This window comes from Sycon ciliatum, chromosome 1 (assembly GCF_964019385.1).
Source record: "Sycon ciliatum chromosome 1, ocSycCili1.1, whole genome shotgun sequence".
NCBI lineage: Eukaryota > Metazoa > Porifera > Calcarea > Leucosolenida > Sycettidae > Sycon > Sycon ciliatum.
The window spans coordinates 48,060,109-48,075,980 of NC_088643.1; the positions used below are offsets into that span (position 1 = coordinate 48,060,109).

The 15,872-nt window shown below is 46.2% G+C and overlaps 1 protein-coding gene across 2 annotated transcripts; it reads right to left on the reverse strand.

Annotated features, from left to right (window-relative positions):
- Positions 1 to 531: 531 nt before the first annotated feature.
- Positions 532 to 13,366, reverse strand: LOC135830150 (uncharacterized). Of its 2 annotated transcripts, none has more exons than XM_065342558.1 (10): positions 13,043 to 13,366; positions 10,478 to 10,567; positions 9,415 to 9,501; positions 7,489 to 8,300; positions 7,076 to 7,187; positions 6,608 to 6,711; positions 5,807 to 5,864; positions 4,464 to 4,627; positions 3,600 to 3,677; positions 532 to 1,281 (listed from the first exon to the last, which is right to left on the reverse strand). In XM_065342558.1, the coding sequence occupies exons 1-9, from the start codon at positions 13,101 to 13,103 to the stop codon at positions 3,627 to 3,629; spliced, it is 1,539 nt and encodes a 512-aa protein (XP_065198630.1). In that variant the 5' UTR covers positions 13,104 to 13,366; the 3' UTR covers positions 532 to 1,281; positions 3,600 to 3,626. The 2 variants fall into 2 exon arrangements, with proteins under 2 accessions (XP_065198630.1, XP_065198627.1); XM_065342555.1 differs by having other exon boundaries at positions 532 to 1,378; positions 13,043 to 13,365.
- Between the last annotated feature and the right edge of the window lie 2,506 nt (positions 13,367 to 15,872).

Here is a 15,872-nt window from a genome sequence, read left to right on the forward strand (position 1 = left end):
ACGAACAGTGCACTGTGTGTACGCGTAGTGCAACAAAAAATTGCGGAAAAATTGTGGAAAACGCGGTCTTTAAAAAAATCGCGGAAAAAACACGGCCTCGAAATCGCGATTTTCCCCGGGGACAGAATGTTATGTGCAACTATATATACTAGACTTGGGAGGGCATTGCAGAGTACACTGTAGTTGCTAACAAAGTTCAAAGTCGTATGGTTGCCTATGACTTGTGCTCCTGAGCTGCGGGCCTACCATACCATGCACACATTGTACTGTGTGTGTGCAGTAGTGCAACTGGTGTGCAATGCCCTCCCATGTCTAGTTGCCCGTTATTTGGCATTATGACAGGTTGTGTCACCCGTGACCGTTCTGCTCCCTGCTCACTCGCACACACACACACACACACACACACACACACACACACACACACACACACACACCATGTACCACACGCACGCAAGCACACGCACAGACACACACACACACACACACACACACACAACCAGCAGAGGAGGAAACTACATGTACTGGCGAGTGTTGATGGACATTGACTGCTAGTGGAGTCTGGATGTACGCGGTGTGCAAGAAGACTAGGAGGCAGCCGCGTTAGATGAGAAGTAGTTGTAGAAGTAGCAAGAGTCCATGATCCCCAGCGGGATTATGGGCTCTTGCCTTGGTAGTAGTATTAGTAGAGTTGAAGGAGAAGAGCAGATTGAAAACAGGATAAGAGATGTCACAGGCATAGCTACATGTATAATAGATTAACACAGCGAAATACAGGCCAGATGAACATGCGCAGCTAGGATGATGATGAAACACAAAGCAAAGACGGAGGAGAATGATTCTAAGATGTCCTGTAGGTAGAGTCTCCACTGATGGATACAAGCGACTACAAGCAGAGTTGCAGGGAGCGGATGAGATAGGGTTAAGTACGACAAAAGAAGAAAGGACATGCTCACACGCAAGCATGATACACACACACACACACACACACACACACACACACACACACACACATACACACACACACACACACACACGACTGCAAGAGACTGTATACACTATTATTGATACGTCGATCTGCACCAGTAAAGCAGACACGGTGCGCAGGACACAGGCAATGGGAGCGCGGCGGTGGAGACTAGTGCCTACTGGCCACAGGAGTAAATGAAGAAGAAGAGTGTACATAGTCACATCAGGTCATTGCTAACCACCCGCTTAGCTGCAGGCCAAGCAGGTGAGCACAAGTAAATTAACGGAATGCATGGCATGGGCGTGTGTGTCCACCTGACCAAGCCAAAGAAATACGGAGAAATGAACACCAAAGGAGAGTGGGGATAAAGCAACACAAAGGCAGCCACCAGTAAAACGCCACTGCAAGTGTCTACAGAAAGCACAAAAAGCACAAAAGCGTGCATGCACACACACACACACACACACACACACACACACACACACACACACACACACACACACACACGCATGCAAGAGTAAGGCAAGATGCTATGTACATACTTTCTGTCATGTACCCCGTCCCATGTGTGTGTGTGTGTGTGTGTGTGTGTGTGTGTGTGTGTGGGTGTGTGTGTCCCATATGGTGCAGTGGTATGTGCAGCGATTTCAATCGATAGATTGCGGGTTCGATTCCCGACGATTATGGTCACACACGTCTTTCTTCTCTTTCTCAGACTCTTCCTGACTTTTTCTTTCATTCTCCTGGGTGGTTACCAACAGCCAGTGCATGCCGGAGTATGTGGTGTGATGTGTGTGCGGGAAAAAATAAATAAAATAAAATGAAAAGACCAAAAATAGGGATTCACTGGCCAGAAAATGTCACTCCAAATAGCTGTATGTGGAGACCAGGCTGAATAGTGACGGTCAATTCTTCAGCCTTGCAAACTGGTTGAATGGTGTAATCCCAGCACAAGTTGCTATGGCTTCTGCCGTAGCATTGCTATCATCGCCTCTGGCGATGGGCGTCAAAGGTCAAAAGGTGTGTGTGTGTGTGTGTGTGTGAGTGTGGGTGTGCGAGAAAGAAAGAAAGAGAGAGAGAGAGAGAGAGAGAGAGAGAGAGAGAGAGAGAGAGAGAGAGAGAGAGAGAGAGAGAGAGAGAGAGAGAGAGAGAATGAGAGAGAGAGAGAGAGAGAGAGAGAGAGAAGAGAGAGAGAGAGAGAATGAGAGAGAGAGAGAGAATGTGAGAGAGAGAGAGAATGTGAGAGAGAGAGAGAATGTGAGAGAGAGAGAGAATGTGAGAGAGAGAGAGAATGTGAGAGAGAGAGAGAATGTGAGAGAGAGAGAGAGAGAGAGAGAGAGAGAGAGAGAGAGAGAGAGAGAGAGAGAGAGAGAGAGAGAGAGAGAGAGAGAGAGAGAGAGAGAGAGAGAGAGAGAGAGAGAGAGAGAGAGAGAGAGAGAGAGAGAGAGAGAGAGAGAGAGAGAGAGAGAGAGAGAGAGAGAGAGAGAGAGAGAGAGAGAGAGAGAGAGAGAGAGAGAGAGAGAGAGAGAGACAGTTATGCCGTGCTATCAGGAGTAGAGAGGTCGACAACAAAAGTTCGTACTTTGAAGTGAGATTTGACCGTTACGGCCTGGAGTAACGAAAATTCGTACAACATTCGTCAACTTTCGACGGAAAAGAGCTCAACAGCATCTATGTTCCTTGCAATTACCGTATTGTCACGAGGTCATAGATGACCCTACATACCGTCACACACTTGGAGGGTGCATGTCTGACTGTCAACAATTATTTCCTGCAGTCGAGGAAAAACTTCAAGTTCCCACTGTTGTGCAAGCTCTGAATCAACTCGGACTTGCGTAGATTCTTTCGTTGCCGCCTGATACGTCGAACGCTACGGAATTTAGTATCAAGAGTACATAACCTCCCAAGAGTGTGTTACTCAGGATACCCCTTCTATAGGGTCTACCAACGGCGAAAACTCACATCACATGGTGCAGTGTTGTGCGTTCCCAGCCAGTTTTTAGCCAGCAGTGGAGTAGTAAATAGCACTCCCTGACAGAAACCCATCCAGCTACATGTCTATGTGAGTCATCAGCTTGATCATGGCAGATATTTGGATTGCGCGCACGCCGGCCGTCGTTGTACATAGTGCGAAATGTCTTGGATCACGTCATGTGAGTTTTCACCGCCGGAGACCTCATACCGTATGTCCGCACCTATAAAGCCATGGAAGGATATTCGATTACAAAGCCAGTCTCAGTAATAAAGCCAGGGGCTTCATAAATGAAATGACATTTGAAGTATCTTTTGTAAAAAATGAAGGAATAAGTATTATACTAACAAACTTACAGCCCAGCAGGAAGGGTGGACAAGTGGATCTAGATTGAAATTTCTGTGTGGACTTTGACTTTTATGGCATGGTGTAGTGGGCGAGTCATTTTGCATCAAATAGCTAGGAAAGCAGCGGTGTTTCGAATATAAAGTCATGGCTTTACAGGCGCTGACATACGGTATGCAGAGTTACACACTCTTGAGAGCTTATTTACTTTTGGTAGTACATGTGTGCGCAACCTCTCTAGTTTTAAGCCTGCCGTTTAAGCGACATTACGGTCAGAGAGATACAAGAAGAGACGTCCAGTATGGATTCACTAACCATCATGGTGCTAGGCTGTCATCGTCATCATTCATCAATGCACGTCTTGACGCTGCTCACTATTTCTGAAACAGCATCCTGCATGGACAGCCAAGAGAGAAGGGAATTGTTAAACTCACACACTCACAATATGCGCACAGTTATTTAAAGCAATAGGTATATCCTGGCGTGTGAATACAGTGTCCAGAAGTCAGAGCACAGCAGATCTGCACAGGGTAGCGGTGAAAACTGCACTGCACGTCCAAGGAATCTGATGCTATTGATGACATCAATTCGCAGCACCAGGTCATCTGTTATAGCGCAGTGAAACTTCAGAACCACCAAAGGACACGTAAATCAGGAATGAACATTAATATTTGTTAACTCCACGGTTCGCGCGAGACTCGGTTCAACCAAATTTTCCGCATCCGTAGGAACGCCACCACCCTCAAGGATCAAGGTGCAGACGCAGCTCCTAAAGCGGTGGATGGAACAGTATCCGACGAAAAGAACACGTTTGTTTAGAATCACAAAATCCGCTTTTAAGTTCGTGTACCTTCTCCGTTCGCGAACAGGAAAGCAAACTTTTGCATTTCTCGTCCCAAAAAAGGAGTCAGCACACAAAGCATGGATTCGTCCCAGGACAGTCATAAATTTACTACGTTGTACTGTCGATACATGTGCACAACCTGTCAACACCATGGGAGTGCAAATTCTGTTTGCTGGCCCTCTACGAAATGGAAAATTCGTCACCGAGCTCAACTTTCCTTGGTGTGCGAACCAGAACACGAAATTCGCCTTGCTAAACCTCCAAGTCCGAGGTATCGAGTATACAGAACTAGCATCGCACAACAAGCTCACCTATCTTGATAAACTACAACTTACAATTGGCTTGTCTTCGACTATGGTGTTGATGATCTTTGAAGCAGCAGGACACAGGCTGCTCAGCGGGCACGAGTAGAGGGAGAGTAGTTCAGCACGACTGTAGGCTACGCGTGTCCTGGTGGACAGCACATTTGCCGAGCTTGCCATGGAGCGCGCGTTACAGTCTGTCACCAACAGGTATGCACACACACATACGAGACACACAGCTATAAGCTATTGGCAACAACCCCCTCCCCTCTGAAAGATTCACTTCTAAATGGCAAATCCCTGTAGGATATGCAGCCTATGTGCTAGTCAGATGTTCCAAGAAAGAAAGCAAACATGCCACATGCACACACAGAAGACACTAACAAGAACTACATGTAACTACAGCTATAAGAACTACTTCAAAGTAATAGCAATTTGAGCTATCTAAGCTATCTCAGCTATTCATCATGGCCAATACTGCCACACCAGCACGATAGAAGTACTTCAGTAAGTGAATATCATAGAGTACTGTTGACCCCCTCCCTCCAACGCCATGCTGCTTCCCAGCTGGTTTTTGGCAGGGGGCAGGAAATAGATCAAGGCTTCTCAGGTGCAGTACTATTTCCAACTACACGAAAGATCAAACTTGCCGTGCTCGATTGTGCACATCTTTTTGTCCACAGGCATACCCGCACTGCACTGGATAGCGTACAGTCGTGCATGCGTCGGTTAAACACCGTATTTTGATGCATGCGCTGAAGTCTTTTCACGGGTAGAAATTCGACAGGGGGCGGACCAACGGCCCATTGAGCATTTTATGTCACCGTACACAGGATCTACGGGTATTTCAGGCTGCGTTTACATGAGAAGTTTCAACCAGTGTTGAAAGTCTGTGCGGTGGAAAATAAAGGTGGGTATTTACATCAAGATTGTTGACCCAGCCGAAGTACTGATATGCCAACAAAAGTCCATTTCTCTAGACTGGTATGGTCGCGCGACTACTTTCGCGGGGAAATTCGGATCTGCAATGCCATTCAGTCCTAACGCGAAGTACGCATATGTATGGCAGTACGATATCTCAACGATTTCAAACCCCTCCTAGGGGGAGGGTTGGAATCAACCCGGGCCAAGCGCAATGCGTCATGTAAACAATCCAGCCAATTTGTGTTCATGGCAGGTTGAAACTTGACACGGGGGCTGAAAAACCGCAAGCGCAGACTCAATGCCTGCGATAGAATAATGAGCATCACTTTCCATCTCACTCACACACCAATTAATCTGCCTGGACAATTGAATTAGAACGCTTTGTTAGCCCAGGACAACATTCACTGCAGCTCTAGTATTAAACGTTATAATACAATGCAAACTACTCTAACCGGCGGCGTTTGTAGAACAGTTCAGTTCAGTATTCTTTTCTGAAAGGCGATCTTCAATCTGAACATGACCATATATGTACACACACGCACACACACGCACACACATGCACACACATGCACACACACACACACATGCACACACACACACACACACACACACACACACACACACACACACACACACACTTGCACACACACATATGTACACACATGCACACAAGCGGGCATGTAGTGGAAAGACGGGAAGAAAAAAAAGCAAGTCGAGGGCGGAATGGCCGGGTATCAAACTACAGTCCATTTCAAAACTATAGACGCGTAGGGTTTTTGAAATATTTCAAATTTGGCTGGAACTTTTTGAGAATAGTTTTCGGAATATTGCTCAGGACCGCTCCACAATTACTCTCATATAGTTTCTAAACGATTGGATAACAGACGCCCAATTTGGAAAAATGTATGCACAAAGTGATCACAGATTTTATGTGGTATAGATGCTGGTATAACGGTTTTTGCCTAGGTACGCGTCTATAGTTTTGAAATGAACTGTACAAAGTCCAATGCCAGACTGCAACAACAAAGACAAGTACCAAATTGTAAGAAAGAGAAAGACGTCCACACAGAGTACAATACAACAGATAGCACACAACACTACACATGACCGGAGGAAGGAGACTACATGTACTTCGATTGGTGTCAGATGTACCTACAGAAGCTTGGAACATATTGCAATATAACTAGACGGCATGCAATGCTGCTACATGTGCACGAGTAAGCATGCACACAAGCAGCTCTCATCACACAAACCGTTAACAGAATGTTCCGAATTCTGGAGTGCACGTCGTCAAGCAGCGCTTGGCTGCCAGCCGTGACATTTTGGATAAGAGCATAAAGATTCCCCGTTTGAATGTCTAAATCGAAGCACAAACAATGCCGCAGACACACACACACACACACACACACACACACACACACACACACGCACACACCCACACACACAAGCATACATGCAGAAAGAGTAAGCACATGAAAGTAGATAAAAAAATTCATTTCTTCATTACTTCAAGACGATACTTGACCCACATGTAGTGCATTGGAACTCGTGCCAGATGGGTCTATCCAGTGCCTTCGGAGCAAGCGCTTGCAGGTCGGGGCTCTACACGGTCAGTACACGAAAAGTACAAATCTGCCTGCATTTTGCAAATGCACAAATACAAGCAAGACTGCATAGTGCATACTGAACAAGACACGGCGTACACACGACTTTACTCTTACCCTGCAGCACACTGGTCGGCAAAGCAAACTTGACTTTTTGGCCTTCATCCATGAGCATAGCACCAGCTATGGCATTGCACTTGCCAAGGTTCACCAGCCGGTAATCGTCAACCTGCACTTACAAATATCAATACAATGGAATAGCAGCAGCAGCAACAGCAGCAGCAACCACTACTGATCAGCAACTAAATTGCTTCCTAAAATCCCAAGTCTCTTCTTTCTTTTGATGAAAATACCAAAAGGCGAGTACAACAAAGCTCTCTCCCTCTCCTCCTCACCCCCCCCCCCCTCTCTTTATAGGAAAGGGGACTAAAGCCAGTTGACAACGCAATTGCCATTGTTCGCCAAGAAAACATACTGGGACTGGTTAGCAGAACACAGGAACACGCACTGCACCGGCACTTACTACTTACCGAGGGCGACCGGACAAGTGCACTTTTCGACGGCGGCTGTTGCTTTTGCTCTTGCTGTTGCACCGACTGCACTGGCCTGGCTGGCTCTGGTGGTGATGCTGCAGAAGCCACTGCTGCCATTGCTGCAGGGGCAATATCTGCTGATTGCCGACGAACTGACACGGGTCTGCCAGCAGGCACAGTGGCATGAGAACTGAAAGTCGAGCTTCTATTGGATGACAATGGAACTGGTGTCACGGTAGTGACTGCTGCAGCTGCTGAAGTTGTGGCCACGACAGGTGTTGCGGTGGTGTTGAGAGGTACCTGGCTACTGCTGGCCTCTGTTAGAGCAGCAGCAACAGGAGCGGCAACAGGAGCGGCAGCGGCAGCAGCAGTCCCAGTATCAAAAGAGAGACTAGTGAATCGGAGGTTTGTTTCGGAAATTTCGGAAGTTGAAAATGTGGGCAAGGAGCCACGGACCACAACTCGTCCCCTGCCACGGCCAGATTGGTGGGAGGCATTAGGAGACTGAGAGACACGACCATTCGACGCAAACACAGAACGGGATAGTTCGTTCAGCGAGATCGTGTGGGTAGTGGTACCGGTAGCATTGATAATCGTGGTGCTATGTGCACCGTTGTTGTTGGTAGTAGTGGTAGTGTTTGCAGTGCTGTTGCTGCTGCCATTGATAGTGTTTGTGCTATCAGTGTAGCTGCTGGCATCTGGACTGCTGCTAGCAGGAGTGTTGGAGCTAGCATTACTGACGAGGGGTAGACCGCCTGGTAGAGAAGAGGATGCTGCACGTGATCGGATACCACGCCCGATTCCTGGAACTACATGTACACACACACACACACACGCACACAAACACACACACACACACACACACACACAAACACACACACGTGCGCACACACACGGATGCAAATGCGCACGTGTACACACAACACATGCGAGAGACACACCATGAGAGTCCGAGATACGCTCACAGAAAAATGGCACACAAGAGAATCTGCGAAATCATTCAGCCCTGGGTTGGCTCAATCTAATGCCCGGTATAGCATGCACAGGTAACTGTGATCAGTAAGCTTTTTACTAAGTTTTCAGTAGTGTACATTCCCACTCACGGGCACATGGTTTCCACTGATCAGTCGGCAACATGGTCTACAAAGTACAAGTGATCTACTTCAAACTTGCAACTTGACTTCAGCTTGCAAGCGAGGCATATGCCGGTCATGGATTACAAGAACTGTCATCAGCAGCAAATGTGACTGGCAGGTAGTCAAGTCAAATGTGTTGAACTCCATAGTGCTACTTACAACACGGTCCATTGCGCAAAGAGATACAGCAATGCTTTGCACCGACACAGGAATTACGCAAGGTGCAACAACGACACCCAACGTGTGCAAAGCAAGCTCACGCGTAACAGGACTATAGGATAGTTGCAAAAAGCAACGTTTCACGCTGCTCGCACCATGAGTCCAGCACAATAACGTACGGTCTATCTCATTGTTCTGAACTTTGCACAGCTGCATGGCATGTTAAAAGTTTGACCACTGCACTTGGTGCAATTCACAAATTTCTGCTAGTGCGACAATCAACACACTTTCCCGCCAGGAAGCTGGAAAACACTGACAGGCAACTAAGAGTGATGCTTCGTATGCTTGAGCGCGTACTAATAATTGCCGGCACGCATATCTCACATAACTAGTTCATAATATGCCTCAGGGTGGCCAACAAGACTCTTTCACTGTTTCTCTCACCCCCCCCCCCCCCCCCCCCCCTCTCTCTCCATACGAGTATACCCCAGAAACATTCTATTCAGACATACCAATGCTGACTGTGTGAGTGTGCGGTGCACTAATCAGAAACATTCTATTCAGACATACCAATGCTGACTGTGTGAGTGTGCGGTGCACTAATCAGAAACATTCTATTCAGACATACCAACGCTGACTGTGTGCGTGTGCGGTGCACTAATAGAGCCGGCAGGGGAGCTCAGACGCTTTCCAAGCACATTACAGCTTGTAGTCGCTGCAAAGTGATAAAGGCAAGCACACCAGCAGCCAAATATTTATCACGGACACATAAACAATAAACATTGAAGTCCCTGGGACCATTACTAGCATGCCAATTTACGTGTCAGTTTTGAAGGGGGGGGGGGGGGGGGGGGGAGTGTGTCAGTCCTCTATGTATTATTTTGCTTGGGCATCGCATAGAATGAAACTTGAGTTGCAAGCGAAACCTGGTTCAGCATTCTTTGTAAGGAAGTTCTATCCATTGTGGTGTTGAGCTCCATGGGGACAGATGGATAATTCCACTATGTGTCTCTTGTTCTTAACTGGCTAGTAAGAACACGTCATAAACTGTGAGTAGACTTGCACATATATGCACTGGGTCCTTCATGCCCAACTACTGTAGAAGTGAATGCTTTGAGAGCTGTAGAGGTGATCGGTGGTATCAGTACATGGACAAACAGACTTCGCCCTATCCTACGACTACATTAGATGCATTGACCTTGCCAAATACATCAGGCACTAAACTGTCATTAACCGACTAACTCAAAAGATGCACATGCACGTGCACGTGCACACACACACACTTCAGTACACACTTCACAGGGGCGTAGCACCCGCTACGACTGGTACGACCATGGCCGTACCACTTTTCGAAAAGTGCGGTCCGTCCGGAACGTGCAAAACCGTAATAAAAAAAATCAGGATCCATCAATGCATATGCGCAGACTTTGACCTTTTTCTAGACTCGTACTCGTAGATCTGTTGTGCATCTGCAGTCGTACTGAGTACTGTATACATGTACTCGACTGCGCACTGCGCCAGAAGTAACCCAGAACGCAGGATTTTGTGTCTTTTTTACAAAAATTTCCCGGGGGCGGACCCCCTCCAACACGGCCTTCGGTCGTACCACTTCCAAAACCCCTCCTACGCCCCTGCTTCAGTACACACACACACACACACACACACAATCGGGACCCACTCGTTTACCTTACCTGAGCTACTGACTTGGACATGGTGGGTGTGCGGAGCAGTTTGCTGTTTTAGAATTCTTCTGCTGACACCGTTGACAGAATCAGCGCATGCTGAAATGGTACCGGAAATGACACAATGACAAAAAAGAGCGAGCAGATTGTACATGTGCAATTGGACAGTGGCTACTGTTCCTACACCGCCTAATATGTCTCCCCTGGAAACCGGATTGTGGGAACGCGGGGGGTCAACGATATTAAGAGAGTTACTACATGCACCGTAACATGTTTACGGTGCATGTAGTAACTCTCCAGATGGTCCAACTCCACATAAACCCCTGCCATGCTATCATTCTCTGAATAGCATTATACATTTTCGTGATGTAATGACTGTGCACAAAGCCTCATGGCGTATGGCCCACCTCGCATCTCCAAGGCCTGCTTAGAGTAGGTTAACATTAGGCATTTGTACACTCTCTGGGCCAGGGAGTAGTAAAATACATAAACACCGTTTAGTAGTAAAAATGCAGTATGTACTTTACGCCTTAAAAACCTATTACTGTAAAGCGACAAACTTTCGCGGCGAACAAATTTAGCATTTTCATAAATTGGGCTGGTTTACGATGAGAAACTTTTGCGATTCTATCTCTTCAGTCGGATCTTGTACTGTCTACAATCAATGTACAGAGGGGTTTGCGGCGATTTATATTCGCGAATGTGTGATGGTCGTGAAAATAGCGAAATTTAATCTCTAGCGAAAGTTTCTCGCTTTACAGTATATAAATATTGAAAGAAAATAGTGAGCGCACTCATACCACGACACCCATTGAACCATATTGACGTTCAAATCCTTCAATATTGTTCCATTGGTGCCGTTACATTTATATTTCTTTCGATATTTTACTACTCTCTGCTTTGGACTGATGCAATCTTCACTCTACCAAGAGTACATGACGAATGTGCGAAGCAAAATTCTTGGATTACATCATTTTAGCAATGCAGTGCGTACATGTACAAGCAGTATTTAATTTAAGCAGCTCTCCTGGTACACAACTGCGTTCACTTGTTAGGTACAATGTACACGTACATATGGATGCAGCTAATGGGGTCGTTCTCGGCACTTGTGCCAGTGGTTGTGAGACTTATCCACTCACCCCCACCGTTAGGCGCTGCATCTGCCGCTAGGATTTACCGGGTGGTAGCGGCCGTCGTGAGTTCCCTTCGGGAACGGACACGATAATTTACTTTTTTTACTTTACACGTACATATTATAATGTATGTCACTTCTTCCACTTACAAAAACAACATGTTTTACAGCATGGCTTAATTCGAACATGCCGCTTAATTAGAAGTTTCCCCCAGGACCGATTTCTATCAATACGATTTCCACATAACAATTTCAGATAAATCGAACCTCAAACCGGGCATGTGCAGTCCCACAGAATCCACGTGCATAGAAAATGTGTGGGATTTGTGCTGATAATTCGAAGCTAGCAAAGCCTAATTAGAAGTTAACAGTACACTCTACAAGGCAGTTCAGTGTTCACAAAATCCCTGCCTTAGATGCATAGCGCAACTCTGCGCAACAATGCGAGCATTTTGAGTTTTCGACATATATGTAACATGACTGTACACATGGTACATGTACATGTATAACGTGTCATGAGTACATGTTTGCATAATTAGAATTTCCGGATAATTCCAAGTTTTTCCCTGGCATTATGAGGTTCGAATTATCAGGATTTCACCTGTGCTATGGTAGGGTGTGGCTGTGCTGCAGGGTACGGGTGTGTTGTGGTGTGTGTGTTGGAGAGAGAGAGAGAGAGGGGGGGGGGGGGGGAGGGAGAGAGAGAGAGAGTGTGTGTGTGCGCGCGCGCGGCGTGTGTGTGTGTGTGTAACTATTCGTGCACCACTACAGTACAGAGGTGAAGGACGTGCACAATCAATCCAGCACTGCACTGAGTGTGTGTGCTGTCAAGTGCATCCTGTCATGTCCACAGTCCGGTCTTGGTTGTTTTGACAAGCTGGCACTTTACTTATGATGATGTTATGTGCGTGCACACGCACATGTACATGTAAGTAGTACAAGACAAGTACAAGACTGGGTTCAGTAGGGCCATGATTGGCATGAATACAAGGCTGGGTTCAGTAGGGCCATGATTGGCATGAATACAAGACTTAGTCCACGCCGACCGCAAAACAAAAACATGTGGAACGTGAGAAATGTGCCAAAAACGTATAAAAAACCAATTTCCAATTCCGACAGTAGACTTTAGTGCATAATCCTATGTGAGCGTGGTCGAGGCATGAACTAATACTTTTCGTATACCATGAAAACACACAAGAGGACGTCAAAGCCATAGTCACATGTGTAACCCGGACAAGTATGATTCTCAGTCGGGAACATGAAAACATAGTCTGTTTGTAAAACAACTTGCGCAGCCATTCAAAACTATTGCTATTGGACAGCAATATAATTATGTTATAATAATAATCTAATAATCTGGATACACTGTACATTCAAAAGCGAATACTAGTAACGGCCGATAGGCTGAAAAACAACTAGCAGTCCACAATGAATCAACTCACTTGCACTTGATGCCGCCACGGGTCGCCGCAGACTGATATTGGGTTGTTGAACAGTTGTCATTGCAAGAAAATAATATTTTTGAAAGGTCAGGAGATGAACGTGGCCTCACTCGCCGAATGCTGCTTGGCAACGTGGCCCTCTACAGTATAGTAAAGATGGAGTGTTGCATCTGCATTCCGATTGTGGAAACAGGCAGTCAACTCGGGAGGCTCTCACATCAAAACATCCTGAACTGCCCAGCTATGCCCTTTCCTCCCGCAGGCCGGCCTGAACTGAAGCAAGACAGGGTACTAGTATTTACAAGGAAGGTTCTTTTTGCTTTCAGGTGCACTCTAGACTCTTGTGCCACTGTACTACATGTGTAGACGTCTCACGACCGACCGTGAACCATCGACCATGTGCACATGTGAGATGACAAATCAGTTTTTTTTGTCACAGTGTGTACACGTTGACGGGATTGCATATATCGGGCGACTGCAGAGCAGAGATCACGCATGCACGCAGGGATCTAGGGCCAAGGCTACAGCTCAGGGCCAGGGTACTAGGGTGTACTCTGACCTCTGAACTTTGTGAGCCCTGTATATACGGCTATATGCTTATACGGCCATACATGTATTACAGTGTATTATAATTATTTTGAAATTAATTTGAAATTTCTCACTTTTACTTATTATTATTATTATTAAAAAGCTTCCGTGGAGATAAAAATGTAATCAACGCAATAAATAGAGTAAGCTTTAGATCAGATCAGATCAGATCATTTACATTTGTAGATCAGTAGTTCCAAGAGTCCATAACCCCCCTCTTGGTAGTTCTCGTTTGTGGTTGCATGGTAACTTTCTAGTGGTGAATTTATCGCATCTGTTGTCACCTGATATCGTTGAATGGTGTAATGTTTCTTCAGCTCTCATTTTATCGCGCTAGTTAGGGTCTAAATTATTACTTGCATTGTGCGTATATATATTGAGTTAAGAGCTTTTGTTGATTTGCCAGTAATCCTCTGATGAGATGGCGACGAAAAAGTTTAGGAACAAGCTTCTTTATTTACATGAAAACAAGTTTTGCTTATGGTGTTTGTACTGAGTGCGCAGCTTACTCTATTTATAGCGTTGATTATTATTATTATTTAAATTTTGAATAAATAGAAAAGGCCGTTATTACCATGGCAACCTAACTAGAATTTCTCCTATAATATAGCCTATATCCATTTCTACTGACACGTACGTACATGTATATGGCCAAGTAGCACCTCATTTTGCAACATACTAGTACCGTATTTCCGCAAATAAAAGGCCGTCCTCGTATACAACGCCTTCCTCGTTTACAAGGCCGGGGCAGGGCCCCAGGGCGCGATTGAAAAAATAAAAGACCGTCTCCGATTAGAAGACCGGGCCTACTAAATGAGTCTTTGTTCTTGTGTTAAAAATGGAAGACCGTGCTCAAACTGTGGAAAAAATAGAAGACCGTGCTCAAACTGTGTAGAAGAAAATGGAAGAACGGGGGTAAAACTGTGTGGCGAGAAATAGAAGACCGGGGTCAAACTGGGTTGAAAGAATAAAAGACCGTCCTCGAATACAAGACCGTCCTCGATTATAAGGCCGGGTTAAGGGCGAGGTTGAAAAAATAGTAGACCGGCCTACTATTTGTGGAAATACGGTACTCCCCTTCCACCCAGTGCACAATCAGAGGCCCAAACGCGGGATGCCAAGGAAAAATCCATTACATGTACCTACACGGCAGGATAGTTCCCTGCCGCTGTCTGCCGTTCCGCCTCTGACATCGGTGTTGGACGGGCTTGAGCTTAGCAGCTCTTTAGAGGTGCGTGCGGAACCGCCATTGGTGCAGCCCTCGGGTGTGCCTAAGTCTGTGCCGCTGGGTGCTTTGCCTGGGGCTGTGCCTCGAGTGGTGACAGCACCTCTGCCTCCCCCTGACCCTCCTCCTTCGAGGTCTGTGCTGATGGGGAGCACCCGTGGCGCCGGAACCAGAGCTGGATTCAACAGAAAGACCAACAACCATGGCTGCAACAACAACACCAGCTTCACATCCAACAACAACACCAGCTTCACATCTAACAACAACAGCAACTAATCCACAAAACAAAGCAGCAAATGACAGACCACGCAGATCTACAGCAGATTACAACCGGACCTATGAATTCACGGCAAACATACAAAGGTTGGTTGGTTGGTTCGGAGAGGACGACGACTAACACGAAGGCAACGGCATTTACGGCTGGCGTTGATGGTGAAGGTGAGACGCAGGACGATGCAAGTGAGGAGGAGAGTCAGACCGGTGTGGAGGATGGAGCAGGTTCTGGTTTGAGCAGTGAGGGAGAAGGTGAGATGAGTGAGGGTGATAGTGAGTGTGTGCGCGTGAGTCGAGATTATTATTATTAATATTATTATTATTATTATTATTATTATATATTTTGCTTATTTTGCTTATTATTTTTTTATTTTTTTATTGGGAACACAGCCCTACAAAGAGACATGTGGAGACAAACACAAGACAAGACACAGGGGATGTAGGGACGACGTGCCGATGTACAGGGAGCAACTCGACCGACCAGGGGTCTCGGCGAGTCGGCGTTAGCGTTGCAACCTGGCATCGAAAAAAAGGGGGGGGGGGGTTGCATGGTCAGGTAGCAAAAATAATAATTTGGTGCGAGAAAGGGGCGCTAGTATTGCACCAAATAATATAAATACGTGTAATGACTAAACCAGAAGGGAAAATGAAGAAAGAGAACAATAATCATAACAAGCAAGTACTAGTAGAGAGGTAAATACTAAATGGGTCTCAATATCATCGTCACAGGTACTGTGTGGACCA